We start from the raw sequence: 25,330 nt of genomic DNA on the forward strand, positions 1-25,330 counted from the left end.
CTTAGATAAACTTTTTTTTTTTAATAATCTTTTTTCTCTTACTTTTTTTTCTTTCTGTCAGGGCCCGCCCATACTAGAGACTGTGTGGTCTTTCCTCGATCGTGGCCCACCACAATTGCACAATTACAAAGTTACAGTTTTGCCAGCAACGAAAATACTTGACAATAAAAACTGTCAGGTGACATTACACAAAACTCAGATGACCTACTACCCAAGTCCAGAGAGAGACGAATGGACGTTTGTCTGTTCAGTTTACGACGACAACGACCAGCTTTTAAAGAGCGCCAACTTACCAGTGTTTGTAAAAAAAAAAGGTTGGTCGAAGGCAAGGGGTTAATATTGTACAGTTTTAGTTTCGGAAACGTTATTGTTTATCTAAACGATCAAATATAAAGTTATAATTTCTCCATGATCACCTATCCTCTTGACTGCAGAAGTTCTTTGCGATCCGTGAAGGCCCGTAGTCATTTTTTAGTTAGGCAACCGAATAGAGAGTTGGTTAAAACTTAAAACTAATGCGTTTGGGCAGGGCCGATCTTAGGCCACTGCAGCCTTTGCGACAGCAGTGGGCCCTGCACCTTCATAGGCCCCGCGCTAATTCTAGGTGTATATTATTAAATTAAACCATTATGACTTATGTTACAGGGTTTTTGTACAGGGTTTTCCGCGGCCTCCTGATTTTCCACAGGCTCCTGGAATCATAAAAATCTCCTGAAAAATATACAAAATTGTCATTTGGGGTGTCAACAATTAACGAAGATGGATTGAAATATTTGGCAATACTGCTATTGCAATTAAGCTTGATCTATGTTGGAAACAGAATTTTTATGGCATACTGTATGACTTCGCTAAACGCAAGGCTCGTAAAGTTAATTTGATCGGGATTTTGTACATAGTAAAAAATGAATAAAATGCAAAGACAAATTAATTTTCTAATACAAAATTTTAATGTTCACTTATTATCCTTATCCCTATTCAGTCTGGTCCCTGCGCAATACGTTTCGCATAGGGCCCCTCAATTGTTACGACTGGCCCTGCGTTTGGGGATTCTGGGAAAATCAAATTAGTTTTGGGATAAATTTAAGTAGTCTTAAGTCTTTCTCTCCTTATTGCGCTATAACATCGTTGATTTCAACTCATTAAATTAAATTGATGTTATATTGTATAACTTACTTTGTCTTATATAATAAGATCCTACATTCCCCTTTAATTCTTTACCACATAAAACATTTTCTGATAACCTACGAAACGTTAGTAAAGCTTTATCAAACAAAAGGGTAGTGAAATACTACTGAGCGAAATGAAGGATTCCGTCGGAACGTGGAAATAATTATGGAGAGAAAGAGTTTATTAAAACATTGTAGCTACACCTTTAAAATATTTCGCAATTCAGAGATTCTTCTTCTTTGTAATGGTAATAAGGGTTAAGTGGCAAAAAAAAGACTCTTGAAACTCTAAGCTCATGGAACCCCTTCTTCAATCAGCCTCACTGACTGCTCTGCCTGGTAGAGATTTTAAAAGGTGTAATTAGCTATATCCTTCTTACTGCTGACTCGTATCCGATGACGATGGGTTAAATGCAAGGCCAAATGCTAAACACACTATTAGTACTCCCCAATTAGTACTTCCCAATTATATAGTACGCCCCAATTAGTACTTCCCAAATAGTACTCCCCAATAACTACTCTCCAATTAGTACTCCCCAAATAGTACTCCCCTATTAGTACTCCCCAATTAGTACTCCCCAAATAGTACTCCCCTATTAGTACTCCCCAATTAGTACTCCTCAAATAGTACTCCCCTATTAGTACTCCCCAATAAGTACTCCCCAATTAGTACTCCCCAATTAGTACTCCCCAAATAGTACTCCCCAATTAGTACTCCCCAAATAGTACTCCCCAATTAGTACTCCCCAAATAGTACTCCCCAAATAGTACTCCCCAAATAGTACTCCCCAATTAGTACTCTCCAAATAGTACTCTCCAAATAGTACTCCCCAATTAGTACTCTCCAAATAGTACTCTCCCAATTAGTACTCCCCAAATAGTACTCCCCAATTAGTACTCCCCAATTAGTAGTCCCCAATATTACGTCTCTGTGAAACTATCAGACATTCGGGTGTCATCCTAACACAGACCCTTGAGGACTCTATTCATAGTCACCCTAATGGGGGGTTCTAGTTTGCCTCTTTATTGACCCATAGGTCTCCTCTTTCGACCGCTTACGACCAGGTAGTACGATGAGGCTGAGAAGCATTGCCCTGGGTCTCACCCAATAAGAAGGACAACAACAACAAATACAAAAGAAGCAAAACCTTACATGTTTACTTATAGCTGTGTCTGGTTAAATATAACACAAAATTTTAAACAAGTTTTTAGTATTGTTCTTTTTTTGCCATTGTACTTGAGGCTGAAGAAATACCAACCATTCTTTTCTTTTATGTCTGTGATTTCTGTTCAAATCTGGTATGAAATCGGTATGTTCTTTTCGGCTTCTGTTTATTTAGTGAACGTATGAGAATGTACTAGTATACTCTCTCCTTTGCAACAAATGGGAGGCACAGTGGCTGAGAGGTAAAGCGCCTTGGGAGAGAAGGGCCCAGGCTCAAATCCTGGTGAAGACTGGGAATTTTTTAATTTTGGGATCTTTGGGCACCTTTAAGTCTACCCAGCTCTACTGGGTACCTGACATTAGTTGGGGAAAGTAAAGGCGGTTGATCGTTGTGCTGGCCACATGACACCCTCGTTAACCGTGGGTTACAGAAACAGTTGCCTACATCATCTGTACTATAGATTTAAAATCTGAAAGGGGAACTTTACTTTTTTATGCAACATATTTTTTATTTTTCAAAGAGGACCAGCTTTAGCATTGTCTTTATGGTGCCATATTTATTTTGCTTGCTTGCTACTTGATAGCAAAAAATAGCCAAAAATATATTTCTTTCAGACCTTGCGATCCTTGGGAAGAGATCCTTGGGAAGAGATCTTTGGGAAGAGATCCTTGGGAAGAGATCCTTGAAGAGATCTTTGGTGAGAGATCCTTGCGAAGAGATCCTTGAGAAGAGATCCTTGGGAAGTGATCCTTGTAAAGAGATCCCTGGGAAGTGATCCTTGGAGAGATCATTGTCAAGAGATCCTTGGGAAGAGATTTTTAAAGAGATCCTTGGAAAGAGATCTTTGAGAAGAGATCCTTGAGAAGAGATCCTTGGGAAGAGATCCTTAAGAAGAGATTCTTGGGAAGAGATTCTTGGAAAGAGATCCTTGAGAAGAGATCCTTGGAAAGAGATCCTTGAGAAGAGATCCTTGGAAAGAGATCCTTGAGAAGAGATCCTTGGAAAGAGATCCTTGGAAAGAGATCCTTGAGAAGAGATCCTTGGAAAGAGATCCTTGGGAAGAGATCCTTGGGAAGAGATCCTTGAGAAGAGATCCTAGAAATGAGATTCTTGTGAAGAGATTCTTGGAAAGAGATCCTTGAGAAGAGATCCTTGGAAAGAGATCCTTGAGAAGAGATCCTTGAGAAGAGATTCTTGGAAAGAGATCCTTAAGAAGAGATTCTTGGAAAGAGATCCTTAAGAAGAGATCCCTGTGAAGAGATTCTTGGAAAGAGATCCTTGAGAAGAGATCCTTGGGAAGAGATCCTTGGAAAGAGATCCTTGGAAAGAGATCCTTGGAAAGAGATCCTTGGAAAGAGATCCTTGAGAAGAGATACTTGGAAAGAGATTCTTGGGAAGAGATTCTTGGAAAGAGATCCTTTGGAAGAGATCCTTGGGAAGAGATTCTTGGAAAGAGATCCTTGAGAAGATGGTGTTCAAGTGTGAACGAGAGTGTCATTGGCAGAGCATAACGATCAACCTCCTTTACTTCTCCCAGCTATTGTCAAAGATACGCGTTTAAGTTGGGTGGACTCAGGGGCGTCCTTAAATGCAGAAGTGTAAAAACCCAGCCTCCACTCAAAAGGGAACCTTAGACCTTGATTAAGAAGCGACGCGCATTACCACTTAGTCAATGACTTTGATTAAATGCTTAATGTCTACCATTTATTTTATATCCAGGAATGTCGACTTCTAAACCTTTAGGAACATCAAATATGCCAGTTTCACAAGGTACATTATATAATTTTTGTAAACACTCATATCTATAATGTAAAGTAGAAAGTAAGGCGTATATATTTATGTATGTCCCGCATAGAAATCAAAACCGAATGACCAATTTTGATAAAACTTTGCATAAATGTTCCTTGGGTACTAAATGGAACCTTAACGTATGTACTATAGCCCTAAAACAAACTTTAAAAAAAACGTTGCCCAACTCTATGAATGTATTACAATTTTATCGATCTAGGCCATGTTTACCATGTTTAGATCGAAAGGATCTAGATCTAGATCTAATTTTTAAAACTACACTTAGCACAGATAGTTTTTTTGCTTTGACACATGGAAATACAAAATACAGTCTATTGATTTCATTATTTAATCAAATTAACCTTCCAATTTGTGTTTCAAATGCATTTTTACATAAATTCGTTCCTTATATCTGCGAATTTAGGCCTTTTGACTTACTTTATAATTCCATTATTTTAACAAATCGGGTATTTTATAATTCCATTATTTTAACAAATCGGGTACTTTATATCCTTTTCATCTTGAGCTCCTTTCGTTTTTAATAGATATGAATGTATCGGCTTCGGGTAAACCCATTTTCGCACAACTTTTTTTATTTTCGTGGCGAAAGAGAAAAACTTGAAAGGATCATTAGCTAAGTTTAACATTCACCTAAATCCAATCCACTAGATTAGTAAACACAAATTAAGGCCCGCAGGCCGCGGGTAATGTCCGGCTAGTATATATATATATATATATATATATATATATATATATATATATATATATATATATATATATATATATATATATATATATATTTATTTAACAAATGAGAGGCACTGTGGCTGAAAGGTAAAGCGTGTGTGTGTATTTTAATGACTATAGGTCGCTATGATAAATTGATATGAATTATACTATAAATGCATACGTGTGCTCTCTGGAACGACAACAAGCCCAAGATGCTTCCTGACTAATCACAATTGAAAACTACACACGATTGGTTGCTTGCTTGCGTTGAATCCCAGCGCAAGGTTTTAAACTGTCAGGTAGATTTGAGCCATAGACTCTTTAAAACTCTAGGATAGTAAAAGCGAACAAGAGCTCCATCTCACCGGCCGGATTGAACAGAGTGTTCTGCCTGGAAGCATGTCTTACAAGTGTCTATATTGACACTTTCAGTGACACGGTCACTCCTGACTAGCGGATTAGAGACGCGGCCGAGGGCCGTGTGTACAAAGGGAGCCACTGCCATTTTCCGATTCTATACCAGACTAACCTTGTGGAACACGCCATTTAGGAAACGGAGTCTTGAGGAATGGCACCTGGATTGTTGACAAGATCGTGGGAGCTCCTTTACAGCCCCGCACTGCCACTTCTTAGGCACTTTCACGCTGTCCATTTGGCCAAGCTGTTCCCTTTTAAAACCGTATCCACCATTGATCCACTGTAATGCAGGGTATTATACCAGGGCCCAGTGGCTGATTAGCACGGTCACAGTAGTCCGTTCTTATTTGGGTTTTTTATCGATGTAATGTTACTCTAGTGACAGTGTAGTCTCTACAGTATTATGTGGTTGTTCTAGCATTTACTGAACAAGGCTATTACTAGCTATATTATTACCATTTACTAACGAGATATTTATCTACTAAAAGCAGGGCTATGTGCAGTTTTTCACCCAGGTTGACGCAGAGTGAAATAGATATTGAGGGTTTATAAAGTCCTAGTATAATGTATATAGTATATAAGCACTTCAATAAATGTACCATCTCTATTTGGCGGGTTCTCGTTTATCGCGGAAGGTTCTGGAGCGCGATAAACTGGGAATCAATGTACCCACAAAGCAGCAAACATACTTTTGACATCTGGACAATGCGTCAATTGCTTTCTGCATTTGCCTCTTTTCTGGTCATTCAGATAAGTTCCGCCAGATCACATTATCTGAGAGGAACGTAATAGTCAAGGAAAGGACATATTGTTTGAGGCTATTCGAGATGCATACTATATCATAGGTAGTGGAAGACTTATAATTTATTACCACTTACGGTCATAACAATCTTACGAAACAACATTTATAATAATATTCAAATTTTGCTCCTGCGGTCTTCCAAATTTAATATTATTTTATTTTTCAAGCTTGAAAAATTGAAAATAATTTTATTTCCATGTTGTTGTACTTGAATCTAGGCGACTCAACGGAAAGGAAATGGGTATACACTGTTAGCCGGGAACCAGCTCTTGCAGCAGGTATGATATAGGTTCCTGTTTATATATATATATATATATATATATATCTATATATATATATATATATATATATATATATACATGCATATTGTATGCTTTACAATATTACATTTCCGTAGTATGTCGTATGTAGTTTTTTTTTGTTTGTTTGTTTGTTGTTTAAACTTGAAAATTAAGGTTTGAATCAATTTGAATATCTGGGATTTGATTTCAATTAAACTCAATTTAAAGTAATTATTCAAAATTTGTGCGATCTATGTGGCAGAGGATAAAATGTGATCTGTTGCTATGGCCGAAGGTTAACAAGGGTGTCATGGGGCCATCACAACGATCAACAGACTTTACTTTCCCTATTTTTTTTTCATATCACATAAAGGTACCCATTGCATTAAAACTATAAATAAATTCCTCTACCCATTGCACTAAAACTATAAATAAATTCCTATTTCAGAGATAACCAAATAAAACATAATTAACGATTATTATGTTCATGACAAAGATTATATCAACTCACTCTATCTGTCTGGTAAAAAGTTTGTACACTTTTGTTTCTCCCACACCCAATCTCGGATCTAGCTGAAATTTTGTTCAATATTTCTTTTACCTGACAACACAAGAATCAATAAAACAAAATTTGCCAGCGCACTTCTGCGTCTCAACGAAGAACTTTATGGAAATCATATTAAGTGATTATTTTGAAGAATAAAACAGCTTTAGGCTTTTTGCATTTTTACGCTTTTTTTCCTGATTTTTTCATATCTAACAATTTTTAAGGTAATTTGAGAACAAGACTAACTGCTTGTGTTTTTCTTATATATGCCGTAGATTGCATGGATATGAATAGACCAGAGTGCCAGAAAAACTGTACCAACTGCCAAGAGGGCTGCAACCTCGTCTACGGCAATTGCACAAAATGTATGCCCGGTTACATGTCTCCTTCGAATGGCTGCTCGGAACGTAAGTACCCAGGGGCGTAGCTAGGAATTTTCCATCGTTTGGGGGGCCGGGGGCTTGGCCTCTTCGGGGGCCCATGCATTTTGCGTAATATTCAATTTTTGATGTAAAAAAAATCACACTCATGTGGGGGCCCGGGGTGGATTTTAAAATTCTCCCCCCTCCTCCCCCACCCTAGCTACGCCACTGTAAGTACCGGTTCTAACCGGGACCAATCTTTATAGTAGGCATCTACACTGACCTGCGACGTCACAGCCTGTGTGTAGTGGAGACCAATAGATCGTTACCACATTGTACAGACCTATGACGTGGAACTATTGGTTAACACGTTGCAGATTCACTATCAGACTTTCTATGACCAAAGGTTTCGTTCTAACACAGCGGTTCTCAACCTTTTAAGCTCGGCGGCCCCTTTTTACAATCTCCCACTCTGCCGCGACCCCCCCCCCCCCCAGACACACACAGCAATAAAAGAAAAGACAATAACAATCCTTATTTTTCATGGCGACCCCTGGCAAATCGTCAATCGACCCCCAAGTGGGTCGCGACCCACAGGTTGAGAGCCCCTGTTGTAACAGAAAACGATTATCCGGCTAAGAAATTAACATTCTTTAGATTTGACATTTTATAAATTTAGAAACAATCCTTTGATACTGGAATGAATGTACAACTCTCTCTTACTCTCTTGCCAAAATAACCTAAAAGAAATGTAAAGGATGACTATTGTTCTCTTCTTGAAGAGACCATTTATGAAGCTTACATCAACGTACTCTGACTGGTACAAAGTTTGTAGAGATTATTCCTTCCACACCCTGTCTCGGATCACGTTAAAATGTTACATAATTCTTTGTTGGACCTAACAAAACATGCATCAGTTAAAACAATAACTAATCAGCTACTTAAGTATTTGTATATGTCGAGTTATTCATCCTATATTCAATATTACATTCCTAGCATAGCTTTCTTTTAACGGGACATATGCGGGAACTGAACTAGTCTCCCGTAATTCTATCTTCCCTGACCCCAGCTGCCCTTTTGCCCGACCTTTCCCTCGACCGTTCCCCTCATCATGTTCCCCTCTCCTATCAGTCTCTTGTGTATGGGCAAACAGTTGTCTCCCCTCGAACCCCCCCCCCCCCTTGTACTGATAAACGACTTTTGCTACTTAATAATAATAATAATAATAATCTTTATTTTCCGTATGGAAATTTGTCTTACGATTTGTGCATTACACCAAACAAAAAACATTAAAACTATAAGAAACCAAAGTGTACATTCACACCAGACGCACTCATAATTTACATGTGACAAAGTTTACTATGCATATATATATATATATATATATATATATATCATATTATATTAGATTTTACTATCCGGCCATCCAAAAGTACTATCCGGTACGATAAAACAAAAAAATTGTCAAGTGGGAAACAAATCTGAAACATTTAATTTTATCAAATAATTTGATCAGTGTTCATTTTCGCCGTCGAGCTAAACATTTAAATCCTCATTACGATACGTTAGGTACGTCACTTCCCTGAACTATCTAGTAGTGTTGTTCACTTGGTACAGTGATGCCCAAAATACGGCCCGCGGGCCAGATCCGGCCCGCGACGTGGTTCCATCTGGCCTGCCGAAACGTTGGCATAAAGTGGAGAAAATCTCTGATGGATTGGTACCTTGACCTTTAACGTTTATCCGTTCATGAACAAGGACTCTGAATGTAGAATCTACCAGCAAAAATGGGCGGATCTTTACTTTTTTTGTGGAACATGATAATAAGCCAACATCTTTGTTTTATGAAGAAAGTTTTAAAAAACAACGACATTATAAAATAAATATGGCGACACCCTCAGTTTGAACCAGGAATAAAAAATATTGATTCACTACAACTAGACATCGGACCAAAAAGAGACAAGAAAATGAATCGGTTTTAAAGGTACCTAAACTGTTGCTAACATTTTAAGTACAGAAATAAAGTTATTTTCTGACGCGTAAAAAAGTATTAAATATCACATGAAAGTAGTAGTAGATCCAAGGGGTTCTGTTAAAATAGTTTCAGAACTATTTCATTTCGTTTTTGTAACTTTTCGGCCATGTGGCTCGCGAGATGAGTGTTGGAAATTAAAATGGCCCGCAGGTCGAATAAGGTTGGTCATCACTGACTTAGTACATAATAATACAATATAGATCTGTACTAAAGCTTATCTGTCATCATTTAGATAATTGTTCGTCTTGTACCTTTAAAAAAAAATAAAGATAAGTGAAAAGTCATGTACGGTGTAACTCTTGTTCAATAGTACAAATAAATCGAGTCCAACGTAACAAGTATTATGATGATATTACTAAAACCTCAGAGATAAGCGGTTCAACTTGTGCGTTATGGCTTATCATGATCTTGATTCCCCATACAGAGTGTGATTCAATGTACTATGGTCAAGACTGTCTTGGGGACTGCTTCAAGACATGTGGTGGGGAGTGCGAGGATCATGTGACAGGAAAGTGCTCAAGTAAGTCAGGAGTTACACATTTCTTTCACTAGTGAGATGTCTTGAGTTCGATTCCAGGGGAAGGCTGCAACTGTTTGTCTACTTCGTAATTCGAAAACGCCCGATACAGCCGTTAGCCGTTAGCCGTAGAAGTTACGCTTTTTGCAGCCTTTTAAGTAGTACTTAGGGCTGGATTTCACAAAGCTTTAGTTTAGGTACCCCGCTTGCTTGGGAGGCCCCTCTCAAAAAAAAAAGGGTAACATGGATATCTCCAATCATTTTAAAGAAAGAGCAATAAGAAACTTGGCCTTGTAAGTGGCCCGATAGAGAAGATTGAGTCCCGTGTTCGAATCCTGGTGAAGACTGGGATTTTTAATTTCGGGATCTTTGGGCGCCTCAGAGTACACCCAGCTCTAATGGGTATCTGACGTTAGTTGGGGAAAAGTAAAGGCGGTTGGTCGTTGTGCTTGCCACATGACATCCTTGTTAACCGTAGGCCACGTTAAACAGATGACCTTTACATCATCTGCCCTATAGACCACAGGGTCTGAAAGGGGAACTTTATTGTTGTTTAAGAGGTGCTATTTAACATCACACAGAATCAATATTCAATATCTCTAATAGATTAGGGCCTCATCAAGATTAAATCCGACCCTTAGAGTACTCGGCAAATTTACAAAACTGGCAGATTGCGGTGTTCTATTCCTTCTTTCACTTTTTATGCTGCATAGTCCTGGACGTTACATTTTAACCTCATCAAATGCTTGGGCGTGGTGGATGACTGCTTGGATTTCGAGCCGAGAGGTCCCGAGTTCGAGTCCAGATGACGACTGGGATTTCGAATTTCGGGATTTTAAGGACGCCCATAAGCCCACTCAACGGGTATCTAATTTTAGCTGTGAAAAAAATATGTCGGTCGGTACTGAGACTGATCGTTGAAATGTCTCCCGTTTTATTACAATAAAAAAGAGGAAGTGTTCCGGTCATGATTATAATATATAAAGCCAGGGAACAAATCAACAGGTGTAGCCGGTGCCTACTGCTAGTATAATATAATATTTAGACACACACAAAATTAAAATAACAGAATTAGCCATACCTGTCCATTCCATTTTTCTAATTAAAAAGAAATATCTTACGTAACTTCGGATGCTCAAATATATATTTATGTATAAAAGAAAAAAAATATACTCAGTCACTTCGTCAAGACAGCTGATCTCAAATATGGCTCTCTCGATTTTCAAAGAAATTTCACAGTTTATGTATTTAAAACAAAAGTAAAGTTCCCCTTTCAGACCATCTGATCCAGTGCTTTTTTTGTGACGGTACGAACCGGTGGGGAAAAAATATTACTTTTCTAGAATTTTAACATTTATTATAAATTTATTAGTAGTTAATAAGTTAGAAAATCCATCACTGAGTACCGGCACCTCTTTTTTTTTTTTTTTTTTTTACAAAATAAAACAACACTGTTGTGCTCAATTCGACAAATGTATATCTCTGAGAAAAGAATTACTGGCTCGTCGGTTACACAGGGTAAACTCTAGTGTGACCATTATAACATTTCAGAGTAAAAAATAAATAAATGTAAATTTGGCTGGAGACTATATCTAGGTGCAGAGTTCAGAGTCAACATGGCGTATTCAGACGTATTACCGTAATTGATGCGATAACAGTAAAGTTAAAGTTGCTTCAAGTTTATTGAAGTTTTATGAGCGTTGTGTAGATATAATATAGATTACATCTAGATTCTAGGTCTAGATGTAAATTTAGACTAGATTATAATAGATCTAAATCAGAACTTTAGGTCTAAGTCTTAGATCTAGATGTCCATTTAACGAACATACCAATAAATAGTCACGTAGGTTTGCTTTCCTCACTGTCCGAATCAGAAAATGCGTAAGTTCTAGCTATTATCTTATCTTATCTTATATAATACAGACGTTACTTCAAGAAAGAAGATGATTACGTCCTACGCGTCATGCATTTAATCATGCATATTAACCAATAACTTAAAATCTGCCAAGTCACTGGTTTTCCTGGCTAGCTCAGGCAACCCATTCCATGCTCTAATAGCACTATTGGGTAGATTACTACCTTTGATACAAGTGCCTATTTTTGTATTATTGTGTAATATTTTAAGTTTAATAATGTAGGTTTTGCCTTTTTAAATAATATAATTTTAAAAAAATTTTCTTTTTGACAATATTAGACTTTTCTTAATAAAATATAAAACAATATCTTTAGAAAATACGAAAAACATTTTTTTAGACAATATTTCACGTGCAATTGGACAATATTAGAATTTTATTAGATAATGTCGAAATGTCTTTGAACTAAAATAGACATTTCCTCTACAGGTAAAACACTATACTACATCCTACTGCTGCTGCTTCTGTTTTTACTGACATTATTTTTGATTTACTGTTTGTTAAGGTACGTGGGTATTTTTCCTTCTAGTCTAATGGACCTCATTCGCCAATCGTAAACAAACAACATTTAGCCACGCGATTCTCTATCTCTTCTATACAAATTACGATCTAATTTTCAATACACATTGGCTATCACGTGACTGTTTTTTTTTTTTTTGCGTTGTTTTATCAATATTATCACGTGCCTAAATATTGTTTGATTGTGATAGGTGAATGAGGTTCATTGTTTTAGTCATGTATAGTAGTCAAAACTCATTATTATAACAATTGTTAGAAACGAACTGGTATGCATTCTTTGGCACTGCCAGGGTCGAGCTTCGTTGGATGGAAACATAATTCAGTGCTGTCCTTTTAGCAGTCTCCACTGAGAATTGTTATTGTTATTGTTATTGTCATTGTTATTGATATTGTTATTCTTATTCTTATTCTTATTGTTTTCGTTATTGTTATTGTTATTGTTATTGTTTTCGTTATTGTTATTGTTATTGTTTTCGTTATTGTTATTGTTATTCTTATTGTTATTCTTATTGTTATTCTTATTGTTTTCGTTATTGTCATTGTTATTGTTATTGTCATTGTTATTCTTATTGTTATTCTTATTGTTATTCTTATTCTTATTGTTTTCGCTATTATTATCGTGTTTGTTATTGCTATTGCTATTCTTATTCTTATTCTTATTGTTTTCGTTATTGTTATTGTTATTCTTATTGTTTTCGTTATTGTTATTCTTATTCTTATTGTTTTAGTTATTGTTATTGTTATTCTTATTCTTATTGTTTTCGTTATTGTTTTTGTTATTGTTTTGATAGAAACCGACGAGTATTCATTCTCTGGCGCTGCCAGGGTCGAGCTTCGCTAAAGAGAAACAAAATTCATCGTCTCCCTTTAACAGTTTCCGCCGATCAAATTTCAGGTGATATGGCAGGTCCTCTGAGAGGCAACAAGACTCTTCCTTTGAATGTTAAGGGCAATAAATGTATTTGTGTGGTCAGTTGGCATTATCCCATCGGTCGATATAACAATGGGGTATATTGTTATTTTTGATAACTTCCATAAACGCTTATTCTCCAAGCCAAGGATCCCATATTTTCTATGTTTTTCCATGTGTATACGTAATATATATATATAATTCAATTTATACATGAAATTTGTACGAAATATTTTAATGGATGAATGAATTCGTTCCACGAATGTATGCTTGTATACAAACTTCTTTGACAAATGTTTGTATGTAGAAAGAAATTGTTTTGTATGTACATTGTAGAAGTAACTTGTTTTATCTATACATGACTGTAGTTAAAATTGGTTCTGTCGCAGTACTGCGGTTAGTAGTGGTAGTACAATATCAATGTTTACCTAAACAAACAACTTTTAGATCAATAATTTGTAATAGCAGCTTGTTCTATAAAAAGCAACTTGTTGTATCAATAAATCGTACGTAATAGGAGGCCTTTTTGTAATCAACATATAAGGGATACAAAATCATATTTATTTACAATGTGTGCAGAAATAAGAACTTGTTATATCTATGTTTCCAGAAATAGGGACTTGTTCTATCTATATGTGGTGGGTTTGGCACAGAACAAAACTAAATTCTAAATGACATGACGAAAGCAACTCGTAGGCCGATTTCAATCTCTTTATTATCACACGAAAGACCTGCAGCCATACATAAACACATGGTGTAGAACCAGGCACAAACAGGGAGTGGAGACGAAGCAGGTCCAGTAACGTACGGACACTACAGTGACAAGAGATGCCGATCGACTGGACAGTGCCCACGTTGCTCTGCCTTTTAACGCGCTGACACAAGGCGCCATCTAGGGGGAAGGGTCAATGGGATATTGGGTCGGCCGGTGTGACCTGAAAAAGTATCCACTCCACTACATATATGTGGTAGGAACTTGTTTTATCTATATGTGAATGAAGTAGGAAATTGTTATATCTATATGTGAATGAAGTAGGAAATCGATATATCTTTATGTGAATGAAGTAGGAAATTGTTATATCTTTATGTGAATGAAGTAGGAAATTGTTATATCTATATGTGAATGAAGTAGGAAATTGTTATTTCTATATGTGAATGAAGTAGGTACTTGTTATTTCTATATGTGAATGAAGTAGGTACTTGTTATTTCTATATGTGAATGAAGTAGGTACTTGTTATTTCTATATGTGAATAAAGTAGGTACTTGTTATTGCTATGTGTGCAAGAAGTACAAACACATAATAAAATGCATCGATTACCACTATTGATTTGTATGTTGTTTGTAATAATAAAAAAAAAAAAAACTGTGCGAAGTTTTTGATTTGATTGGAGAGTTCAACACATGAGAAAACATGTTTATCAGATAGACAGAGTGATCTGATTTAAGCTTTATAAAAAAAAATAAACTCTAGAAATGTAGACCATAGACATAATGAAGTAGGATGCTAAATAAGAGCCATAGAGTAAGGAAGAATTAGAGAGAATAAGAGAGACAAAGACATGAAGAAAAAGAGTGAAAAAAAAACTCAGTGGCATTTTACACCTAGAGAGACAATATTGTGACCAAAAAGGCAGATAGTGAATATCCTAGAATAATTAGCGAGATTATGTCTGAAGAGACAAATTGCTGCAATTGGAATATGTTAGAGCAGGGGTGGTAAAATTACGAACCGCGAGCCACATGCGGCCCGCTAGAGTGTTTTATGTGGCCCGCGAACATGTACGGAAATCCGGCGTGCCCATTGATTAAAAATAAAAAAAAAGGAAATTTATTAAAATTAAATAATTTTAAATATGTAGATAAATTAATGAAACTTCTGATTCTTATTACTATCTTTATTTCTACATCATTCTAAAACGTTTAAAGTAAAAGATGAATATTCTTATTGGCAATATTTCAAAACATTTAGTCAGAGGCACAAACCCAGGCCAGTGTTTATTCAATGCTATGAAGAACTGTGTTGAAAGTGTTGATTGGGCGTGGAACAAGATGGCAAGTGTAACAGCTAATTGTGCCCGTGCTATGACTGAGAAAAACAGTGTTTTTTTTTTTAATAAATTAAAGAACAATCAATCCCAACTATAAACTCTACACGGGAAAGTTTGTGCAAGGATGCATGGAATATCAAACATGTTATTGACCCAATTATCACAGTGATCAATCTTATCAGAGCTAAGGGTCTTAACCACAGGCAGTTCCAAGAAGTATATGAAGATTTGGAAACTAAACATTTCGGTTTTCTTGGTACCACAACAGTATCGGCTAGGTTAGCATGGGCAAGCTATTAAGAAGAATATGAGATCTCGAGGAAGAAACTGTTATGTACCTCGAAGTACATTAACTGTGACTTTGTTACTAATATTCCTAATGAAGAGTCGAAGACAGTCTTCATGTTTCTCATCCTCAGTGTTACAACGGGTTGCTTGCACTTAAAAGCAGAATATACGCATTTCAAACAAAGCTTTTCCATTTGTCCAGGCAAGCAAGTAAAAACCGTTTTTATCATTTTCTTTTGCTGAAAAATGAATTTAGTTCTAGTTTTAAGTATATATCTAATGCGGCCCCGAATTCCTGAATTTTTCACAATGCGGCCCTCGATAGAGAAGAGTTCTTCTATTGCATGTTAATGTTTGCTATATAGATATACTTATAAAGGAACAAAAATCTTATATTATGCATAGTTGTATCAATTAGATTGGGTCTGTCATGTAATAAAATGTGTAATTGAGTTAGACTATCGATAAAAAAGCATTTATAAAAATAAAACAAGCAAGATATAAAAAATGCCTTTAAATAAAAAAGCTTTAATAAAGGGGAAGAACCCCGCCCTTAAAACTATATCTACCAATAATTTTCAAGTTTTCTCCCTTATTCGATATCAAAACAAAATAATTAATTGATTTTTTCCCCACAGAAAAAGAAAACCGGCTGCTATTACAAAAACTGCAAAAGAAGGCGATCATGTCTGAAGGACTGGTGAAAGTGTTTTCTATGGGGGTACACTAGCAGTATGCAAATGTGCTTAACTAAGAGTAAACCTATTTGTTAAAGAATTTGTGTTGCTTCATTTCTTTTGTTTTGTACCGAGCAACTACACTATTTTGCTTTTTAGCCAGCTTTTTGCTGCTGAGCTGTGATCTCTCTTGCAGACTGTGCCAAGGAAGATTTAAATCTCCTCTTCTGTTGTTCAGGTCTGCCGTACATATTGTTGGTTTTTGTTGGGCTGTAGTGGAAGTAGGGTCTGCCTAAGGTGGATTAGGAAGGGAAACTCAAAGCGGAAATGGTTTAAGGTTTCCTAAGGGTGGGCGCAGTTTCTACAAAGTGAGAGTTGTGTGGAATTTATTTGGTTAAGATGGTTACATTGCCCATGCATATACATATACCCAGCATGCAATACTCAACATGTAAGCAGTTCCAGTTGTAGCAGGATGTTCACAGTTGGCAGTATAGATGTCTAGCTGTAAAAGTAACTATGTGTCTGAGATTAGCTCAACATTATGGGCCTTACTTTAGGATAAGGTGCTAGTTTTTGTGTCATGTGCATTCCCTTCCAATCATATATTATTCTGTTAAAGATCTAAATTATCTATACAAAGCGGCGCATAATTTTCAATTTTACGTCTCGAGAGACTGTCTTCTTTACACATCTTTTGTTTACTCAATCCATCTGTCTGTCTGTCTGTCTGGATTGAATCTTGTACTCGAGTTTTCTCCCTCTTCTCAGTTTCGGATCAAGTTTATACTTTGAACAATAATACATTGCTGATGGCTAACATCTAAATCAATTATTTAATCAATTAGTTGTAATTCGATAATTGTTTTTCATAAAGAAAAAGTACTTCGCTGAGCGGAGATAAACCTTGCAGTAATAATATTGCATCAGTTGAACGGTGCTTTCCCCCTTTTTTTTTTTTTTATAAATTTATTGCTATGCAACTTTGAAGATTGGCTCCAACATGTGGGAGAAAAGAACCTGATTACCTAAAATATAAAATAACTACAATGCAAATATAGATGATTTTATTTTTGTGTCCTGACATGAAGCCTTTAAAAAGCACTGCATGCGGATGTATGCATTTATTTTATTTCGGAAAAAGCGTTAGATTAGAGCCTTAATACACTGTAGAGTCTGTAAATCACGACTGTCTGAGTGATCCTTTTAAAAAAGAATATTATAAAATCTGTTCACGAGTCATAGCATTCATGCTTTTTTCCTTCTGCCCTTTCACTGATCCATATAGCCAGTCCGCCCATGGCGCGAAGACATGTTTGGCGATATATCTAGATATTTTTTTTTGTGTGTGTCTTTTTTTTTGTTTTCCAAGATATGTTTTTTTTTATCCAACTTGGGTGTCACCCAGTGCGGACGGCACCCCCCACAACCACTTAGTGATTATTCATAAATGTTAAAAGTGGATTTTTATTAAAGCTTTCGAAAGAGTGTAGGGGCCACCAAAAAAGTTGTGTCCCTCCAAATACGTAATTCCGACCTTAAATCCTTCCCTATTGCTTATAGGGCATGAAATGGGTTGCCTGATTCAGCCAGGAATACCAATAACACGAATGACTAGATAGACCTAGGGACAAGCGAAGGATGTAATCATCTTCTTTTGAAAAGAAAATTCAGTATTTTTAAGATAAGAAAACGGCCTTTAAGGAAGGATGTGTTGATATCATGGTTAGATTGCGTCCCTTTATTGTTGACAGCTTAATAGGTGTCGTCGTCCCTGAAGTTAAAAGTATACGTTGATGAATGAAGACCTTATATATTGGAGCCACTTATATATTGGAGCCACTTATATATTAAAGCCACTTATATATTGGAGCCACTTATATATTGGAGCCACTTATATGTTGGAGCCATTTATATGTTGGAGCCACTTATATATTGGAGCCACTTATATGCTGGAGCCAGTTATATATTGGAGCCACTATATGTTGGAGCCACTTATATGTTGGAGCCGCTTATATGCTGGAGCCACTTATAAGTTGGAGCCACTTATAAGTTGGAGCCACTTATATGTTGGAGCCAAGATGGATTAATCAACCACTTCGTAATTATAAAAAAAATAAGTTTTTTACCTGACCGGCCCTGACCAAAATAGTTTTGTTTTACATGTTTCGGATGTTCCTTCAGATTTGAAAATAATTACATCCTGGCCCAAACCTCCCGCAGAACGACGTGGATGGCGGCGGGCAGGGTTCGAACCCGGCACCATGGAACAACAGTCCAGAACGCATACAACACGACCAGGCAACGTTCTACTTGTCTACTTTCTTTAGTTATTTTTTATTTCTTGGATGTGAAATACGTATTCTACGGCCCTTATAGAAGGCTTAGTACGCCTAATGTGTTAATTATTTCCAATTTAAATGTTAGCTTTTAAGAGTTCAGAAACAGTCTAGCAACAGTTCAGTAACAGTCTAGAAACAGTTCAGAAACAGTCTAGAAACAGTTTAGAAACAGTCTTAGAAACAGTTCAGAAACAGTCTAAAAACAGTTCAGAAACAGTCTAGAAACAGTTCAGAAACAGTTCAGAAACAGTCTAGAAACAGTTCAGAAACAGTCTAGAAACAGTTCAGAAACAGTTCAGAAACAGTCTAGAAACAGTCCAGAATAAGTCTAGAAACAGTCCAGAAACAGATTATCATCTACACTCTGACATGATATACAAATGAAACAGCCAACAAGTTATGAGTCTTGGAGATTTTTAGTTCAATTTTTAACACGGTATTCTACAACTAATTTATTAATATCAATAAATGAAAACTAAAAGTCTAAGGTCATATCAAAGTGACTTAAGAGGTCGCGAAAACATTTTTATCAGGAACCAGTACCAGGTAAAAGAAATGGAAGCAGACATAGAAAGTGACTGGAAGAAAGCCTAAAAGAAGAGACGCAAACAGAGAGAAATGGAGAAAGATTGTCGACGGATCATGTGCTGATCATAAACTGGCTAAAGACTAAGTCACTAAGGAATATTTGACTTGATGGAGTTCCTAATTTTATTGTTTTATGTTTTTTTTAAATCTCGTTTACCTTTCTAAATCAATATAACACACACACACACGTAAAAAAGAAAAGAAAAAGAGGAGAACCTTAAATTAAAAGATTGTAGTATATGTGTAAAGATTGTAGGATATGTGTAATGATGGAAGAATATGTGAAAAGATTGTAGGATATCAGTAAAGATTGTAGGATATGTGTAAAGATTGTAGGATATGTGTAAAGATTGTAGCATATGTGTAAAGATGGAAGGATATGTGTAAAGATTGTAGGATGTGTGTAAAGATATAAGGATATGTGTAAAGATATAAGGATATGTGTAAAGATGTAAGGATATTTGTACAGATGTAAGGATATGTGTAAAGATAGAATGATATGTGTAAAGATGAAAGGATATATGTAAAGATGGAATGGTATGTGTAAAGATGTAAGGATATGTGTAAAGATGTAAGGATATGTGTAAAGATGTAAGGATATGTGTAAAGATAGAATGATATGTGTAAAGATGATAGGATATGCGTAAAGATGTAAGGAAGGATATGTGTAAAGATAGAATGATATGTGTAAAGATGTAAGGATATGTGTAAAGATGTAAGGATATGTGTAAAGATAGAATGATATGTGTAAAGATGAAAGGATATGCGTAAAGATGGAAGTGTATGTGTAAAGATGAAAGGATATGTGTAAAGATGAAAGGATATGCGTAAAGATGGAAGGGTATGTGTAAAGATGAAAGGATATGTGTAAAGATAGAATGATATGTGTAAAGATGGAAGGATATGTCTAGAGATGGAATGATATGTGTAAAGATGGAATTATATATGTGAAGATGGAATGATATGTGTAAAGATGGAATGAAATGTGGAAAGATGGAATGAAATGTGGTAAACTTTAACTAAATATAATAATGGCAATGTCACCATTACGAAGATTTAGAAGGAGTGCATTGCTTTACATGACAACGCCACTTAGTTGCGACCTCCATACTTTTCCGTTTCTCGTGCAGACAAAGCCATTGTCCGCCGGTGGTTGATTAAGATTTTCTTTTTACCGTCTGCGTCTGTCCTCGGCAGCAGATTTTCTTTTGTTTTCAAATGTGTAACACGCGGCATTTGCGGGTGACCTCCAGCTGTCTCGTTCTGAAGCAGCATACAATTAGATGCTTTCTCCTATGTCAGCTAAGGCAAGCTGGCGACTAACCAGGTCTTTAAAGCGTTTCTGTGGGACGCCTCTGCATCAAATGAGAATAGCTATACAGATCCAAACTGGGTTTGCATAGTCTTGTGAATGACATCTATAAACAACACTTCCCATTCTGTAAACAGGGTACAGCAGTTACATTATATTATTATATATGGCTACTTTAGTCTCGAAAGGCAATGGATGCGCCCAAACGAGTCACTGGTTTTGGCTTAATCTTGAGACGGGGCAGAATCTGGTGTGGCTAATCAAGCCAATTCTAGAACGGCAGACTTTGCCACAATTCGTACATGTGTATGCCTCTGATTCAGGGCTAGCGGACAGGGCAGCTTTCTTTTTTTTCCCTCTTGATTAAGGCCACTTCAATTCTTTTGTTCTCAGCGAGGGTTGTCCCAGCACGCACAGTCCGCTTTGCAGCAGCACCAGAGTTTCCTCTCCGGGCCGCATTCCTGGGCCTCGGATAAAGGGGTCATGGGTGGCCCATGCGTCATGATCCCTCTCTCGACCTTGCTGGTGTGATCCAAAGGAACGCATCGCATTACATTTGGCACCAACTCGGTTGCAGAAGCTGCAGGAGGGAATTTCATAGTCACCAAAGTGTTGCAATGCTTATATTTCAAACATTCGTTCACAACCAAGCCACACTTTTAAACACCAATATTGAAAGGAAGCGTGATTGTTGACACATTGTCTCCCCTGTTTCTACTTCTTTAATAGTAATATTTTTTTTTTCACTAGAGTTACCTATGTTTCACAATGTCAGAATATTTGTTTAGGTATATAGTAATGAGATCTATACAGGTGTACTGAGAAGGAACATTAAATCTAGATAACGAACTAATCACGTCATGTAGATCGATCTTTACTGGGAGCAGAAGCTAAGGAGGAAGATCAAGATATAATGACAAATAATCATTATGCGTAAGAGTCAGACACAGAGCTATATACATACACAAACACAGAGCTAGACACAGACACAGAGCTAGATACATACACAAACACAGAGCTAGACACAGACACAGAGCTAGATACATACACAAACACAGAGCTAGACACAGACACAGAGCTAGATACATACACAGAGCTAGATACATACACAAACACAGAGCTAGACACAGACACAGAGCTAGATCAAAAGCTTACATCTACTAGACTAGAGCATAGCTCTATAAGTTACGTAATTGTGTAGCATGAGTGAACAATTCCTGGTGCAAAATAAAGATTGAAATTTATAACATAGATAGAGGCACCCTCGGTAAGCGGTAGAGCGCTTTGATTTTGAACCGAGGGTCACGGGTTCAAATCCTAGGGAAGACTGGGATTTTAAATTTCTGGATCTTCGGGCATAATGAGTCCACCCAGCTCCAATGAGTACCTGACATAAGTTGAGGAAAAGTTAAGGCGTTTTGTCGTTGTGGCGGCCTCATGACACCCTTACTAACCGTGGGCCCCAGAAACAGATGACCATTACATCATCTGCCCCATAGATCTCAAAGTCGGAAAGGGGGAACTTTACTTTTTTTTTTTAACTTTATAACATAAATATTAATTAAAAAACTTTTCTGGAAATATGACTAAAAAGTTAACAAACAATAATATCTGTACACCAAACACTGAACAATATTCTAAAAATACAACAAAAACAACCTAAAAATATAACACTCAGAAAGACATGAAGAGTAACATTTCCTTTCTTAGTGCTATTATTGTAATGAACGGTATGCCTTAATCATCTAGAATAAATAAGTGTCCTAGTTTAATTATGTAATTAACAAGCACGACTACATGAGCATATTATTACTCAAAGGACTTGGAGAATACAATACAAATTATTGCTATATATTTTAATTTAATCTTTGAAAGAAAAAAAAATTATGGACCTCGTTCACCAATCGTAAACAAACAACATTTAGCCACGTGATTCTCTTCTATACAAATTACGTAATACACACAGGCTGTCACGTGACCGTTTTTCGTCGTTGTTTTATCAATATTATCACATGGCTAAATGTTGTTTGTTTACGATTGGTGAATGAGGTCCATTAGGAAATCTTATCTTCTTATATAATACAGACGTTACTTCAAAAAAGAAGATGATTACGTCCTACGCGTCATTCATTTAGTCATGCATATTAACCAATGACTTAAACTCTGCCAAGTCACTGGTTTTCCTGGCTAGCTCAGGCAACCCATTCCATGCTCTAATAGCACTAGGGAAGAAGGAGTATTTGTACAAATTTGTCCTAGCATATGGGACGAGAAATGTGCCTTTATCTTTGTGTCTTTCAGAGTATTTTATTAAATTTTGTTTTTGTATTTGAAGATTATGGTTCAGTGTTTTATGTATGATTGCTACTTTACTTTTGAGTCTTCTGTCCTGAAGGCTTTCTAAATTTAGTGATTTTACTAAAGTTGTTACTCTAGTCCAGTGATGCCCAAACTACGGCCCGCGGGCCAGATCCGGCCCGCGAAGTGTTTCCATCCGGCCCGTCTAAACCTCGGAACAAAGTGAAGAAAATTTCTTAAAAGTTTGAAAAATGTATTTTTCCTACGTTAGGACTCTGTTTGTCTTGGATGGATTTCATTCTAATCTATGGTATTCATATTATTAATTTTTTTAAAAATGAAAACGACGTTTATTTTTTGGTGACAAGTGTTGACAGTTGTTTGAGATTCTTGAATAATTCCGCTGCTGTCTTGAGCTAGTCGTGTAATATGTTGTGTGTAACACAGGGGCATCAATTCTGCATCATTTTTTGATAAAGTTCTTTTGATATCAAAGAGAATGGTACGTACCATTTAAATATTTGAGCGTTAATGAAATGAGAGTCATAGGAGCGAAAACTAGAATATGAATGTAGAAACTTCGGGAAGAAAGTGAAGATATCTTTGCTTTTGTGGAAAATATGCCAACAAGATTTGTACAGAAATGTGGCTGTTTTTAAAACTTATAACAAAAAGTCATTTGCAAATCAAAACATTAAAAAATATGGTTTTAACCGCCAAGAAAAGACCGCTAAGCTAGGCCTAGTTGAATGAGTAAAGCGACTGACGAGAACAAAGAGACAAGAAATGAATGAAATGTGTCCAGGGTAAGGACAAGTTACAGTGTTGCTCAAATTATGAGAAATGATGCGTAAAAAAAAAGTGCTTTCTATCAGTGGTGAAAGAATTAGTCCTGGGTAAAAAAAGCAGTTAACGCATCGCAAAACTAAATGACAGAGTAGCAGATTTTGAAATGTTTTCTATTGCCACTGAGGATTACTCCGATAGATCTGCAACTGGAATTGATTGACTTACAAAGCCAGACATCCCTGTTTGAGAAATTTAGAGTGATGCAGACAGTTCATTTCTTCGCCTGATGAAACTTTTCAAATGTCCGAAATGAAGTGTTAAGGACGATCACAATGTTTACAAGCACTTCATTGAGCAGACAAACCTTTCAGTAATAAAACGGATGAGACCTATCTTACGTAATCGCCCTACGTGTGTACGTAGGCCTAGTAGTGCTACAGGTTTCTAATAAAACTATTTAAAATGGAATTATTCTCTATTTCATTTTTTTTTATCTATTCGATGATGTGGCCCGCGACACGAGTGTCGGAAATGAAAATGGCCCGCCGGGCGAATAAGGTTGGGCATCACTGCTCTAGTCAATGTGAATATTCGTTTGTTATAAATTTCAATGCTCTATTTTGTGTCTGCTCCAGTTTCTTAATGTTTTCTTGAGTTGAGGGGTCCCAAACGGAGGATGCATATTCTATTATTGGCCTAACCAACGTTAAATAACATTTTAGTTTTATGTTCTTATTTGATTTATAGAAATTTCTTTTAATAAATCCTAGTGCTTTGTTTGATTTCTTAATAGTTTCATCAATATGTGGATTTCATGATATTTTTTCATTTATTATAACACCTAGGTATTTTGCGTTTTTAGTCTGTGTTACTGGTTTGCCATGAATAAGATAAGTGGAATTAATTTGTTTTAGTTTTTTTGTTACTCTTAACAACTGAAATTTTTCTGGGTGGAAAGACATGCTCCAATTTGATTCCCATTTCTGTAATTCATCTAATTCTCTTTGTAAAATATCTGTGTCTTGTGTTGTTTTTATTGTTCTATATATTATGCAATCGTCTGCAAATAATCTGACTTTTGTTCCTGAAGTAATGCAATTTGGTAAATCATTTATGTAAATTAAAAATAGTAGTGGACCCAAGACTGTTCCTTGAGGTACACCTGAGTTTACTGTTATCGGTGTTGATTTAGAACCATTTATTATAACAGTTTGTTCTCTCCCTATCAGAAAATCTTTAATCCACTGATGCAGTGGACCATTAATGCCGAAATATTTTAATTTTTTAATGTAAACGTAACATACCATTGTTTAGTTTACTACATTATTTGAATATAAAATAGTACATCTTCATTTTGGGCTCATAGTACAAAAGGTCTGCTACAGATAACGATGTTCTCTCGCCTGCCGGTATGGACAGTGTTTAGCAGTGTTTCCCAAACTTTTTCCTTAAGGGAACACTCGCACATTCTGCGTATTTAGAGGAACACTTTTTTTTTTTTTTTGAGAGATTAATTTGCGTGTGTTGTCCTACTAGTTTATCATTCCAGTAGTTCCTGGAACACCCATTCAGGCCTCGAGGAACACAAGAGGTCCGCGGAACACAGTTTGAGAAACACTGGTGAAAGGGGACTGCTTTTATTACAAGAGGGGGAGCTAATTTTACCTATGGGAGACGGGAGACAACCTTATGCTAAAGGAAACAGTTCTGTCTGCTCTAGAATGTGGCAAAGGTATAACACACAGCGCGTATAAGCTTAAAATACCTCACACCTTCTTTATCGCCGGATTAGAAGATAAGCATAATATTTGAAAATAAAATATATTTATCTTTAA

General features: G+C 36.4%; 2 protein-coding genes across 3 annotated transcripts in view; both read left to right on the plus strand.

Moving 5' to 3' along the window:
• LOC106062710 (uncharacterized) overlaps nt 1–16,258 on the plus strand; it is a 45,314-nt gene extending 29,056 nt beyond the window's left edge. The window contains exons 14-21 of one of the 2 annotated variants that reach the window (XM_056017860.1): nt 62–314; nt 4,052–4,102; nt 6,287–6,346; nt 7,172–7,303; nt 9,718–9,813; nt 12,153–12,228; nt 15,621–15,699; nt 16,128–16,258. In XM_056017860.1, coding sequence (XP_055873835.1) covers nt 62–314; nt 4,052–4,102; nt 6,287–6,346; nt 7,172–7,303; nt 9,718–9,813; nt 12,153–12,228; nt 15,621–15,699; nt 16,128–16,193 — 813 coding nt within the window. In that variant the 3' untranslated portion in view covers nt 16,194–16,258. The remainder of the gene's footprint in view (nt 1–61; nt 315–4,051; nt 4,103–6,286; nt 6,347–7,171; nt 7,304–9,717; nt 9,814–12,152; nt 12,229–15,620; nt 15,700–16,127) is intronic. The other variant, XM_056017861.1, reaches the window with a different exon arrangement.
• Nucleotides 16,259–21,168: 4,910 nt separating this feature from the next.
• LOC106072961 (uncharacterized) overlaps nt 21,169–25,330 on the plus strand; it is a 77,300-nt gene continuing 73,138 nt past the window's right edge. Inside the window, exon 1 of the mRNA XM_056017486.1 lies at nt 21,169–21,341. The gene's annotated coding sequence lies outside the window, so the exon portion shown is untranslated. The remainder of the gene's footprint in view (nt 21,342–25,330) is intronic.

Source organism: Biomphalaria glabrata, chromosome 18 (genome assembly GCF_947242115.1).
Source record: "Biomphalaria glabrata chromosome 18, xgBioGlab47.1, whole genome shotgun sequence".
In the NCBI taxonomy this organism is placed as follows: domain Eukaryota; kingdom Metazoa; phylum Mollusca; class Gastropoda; family Planorbidae; genus Biomphalaria; species Biomphalaria glabrata.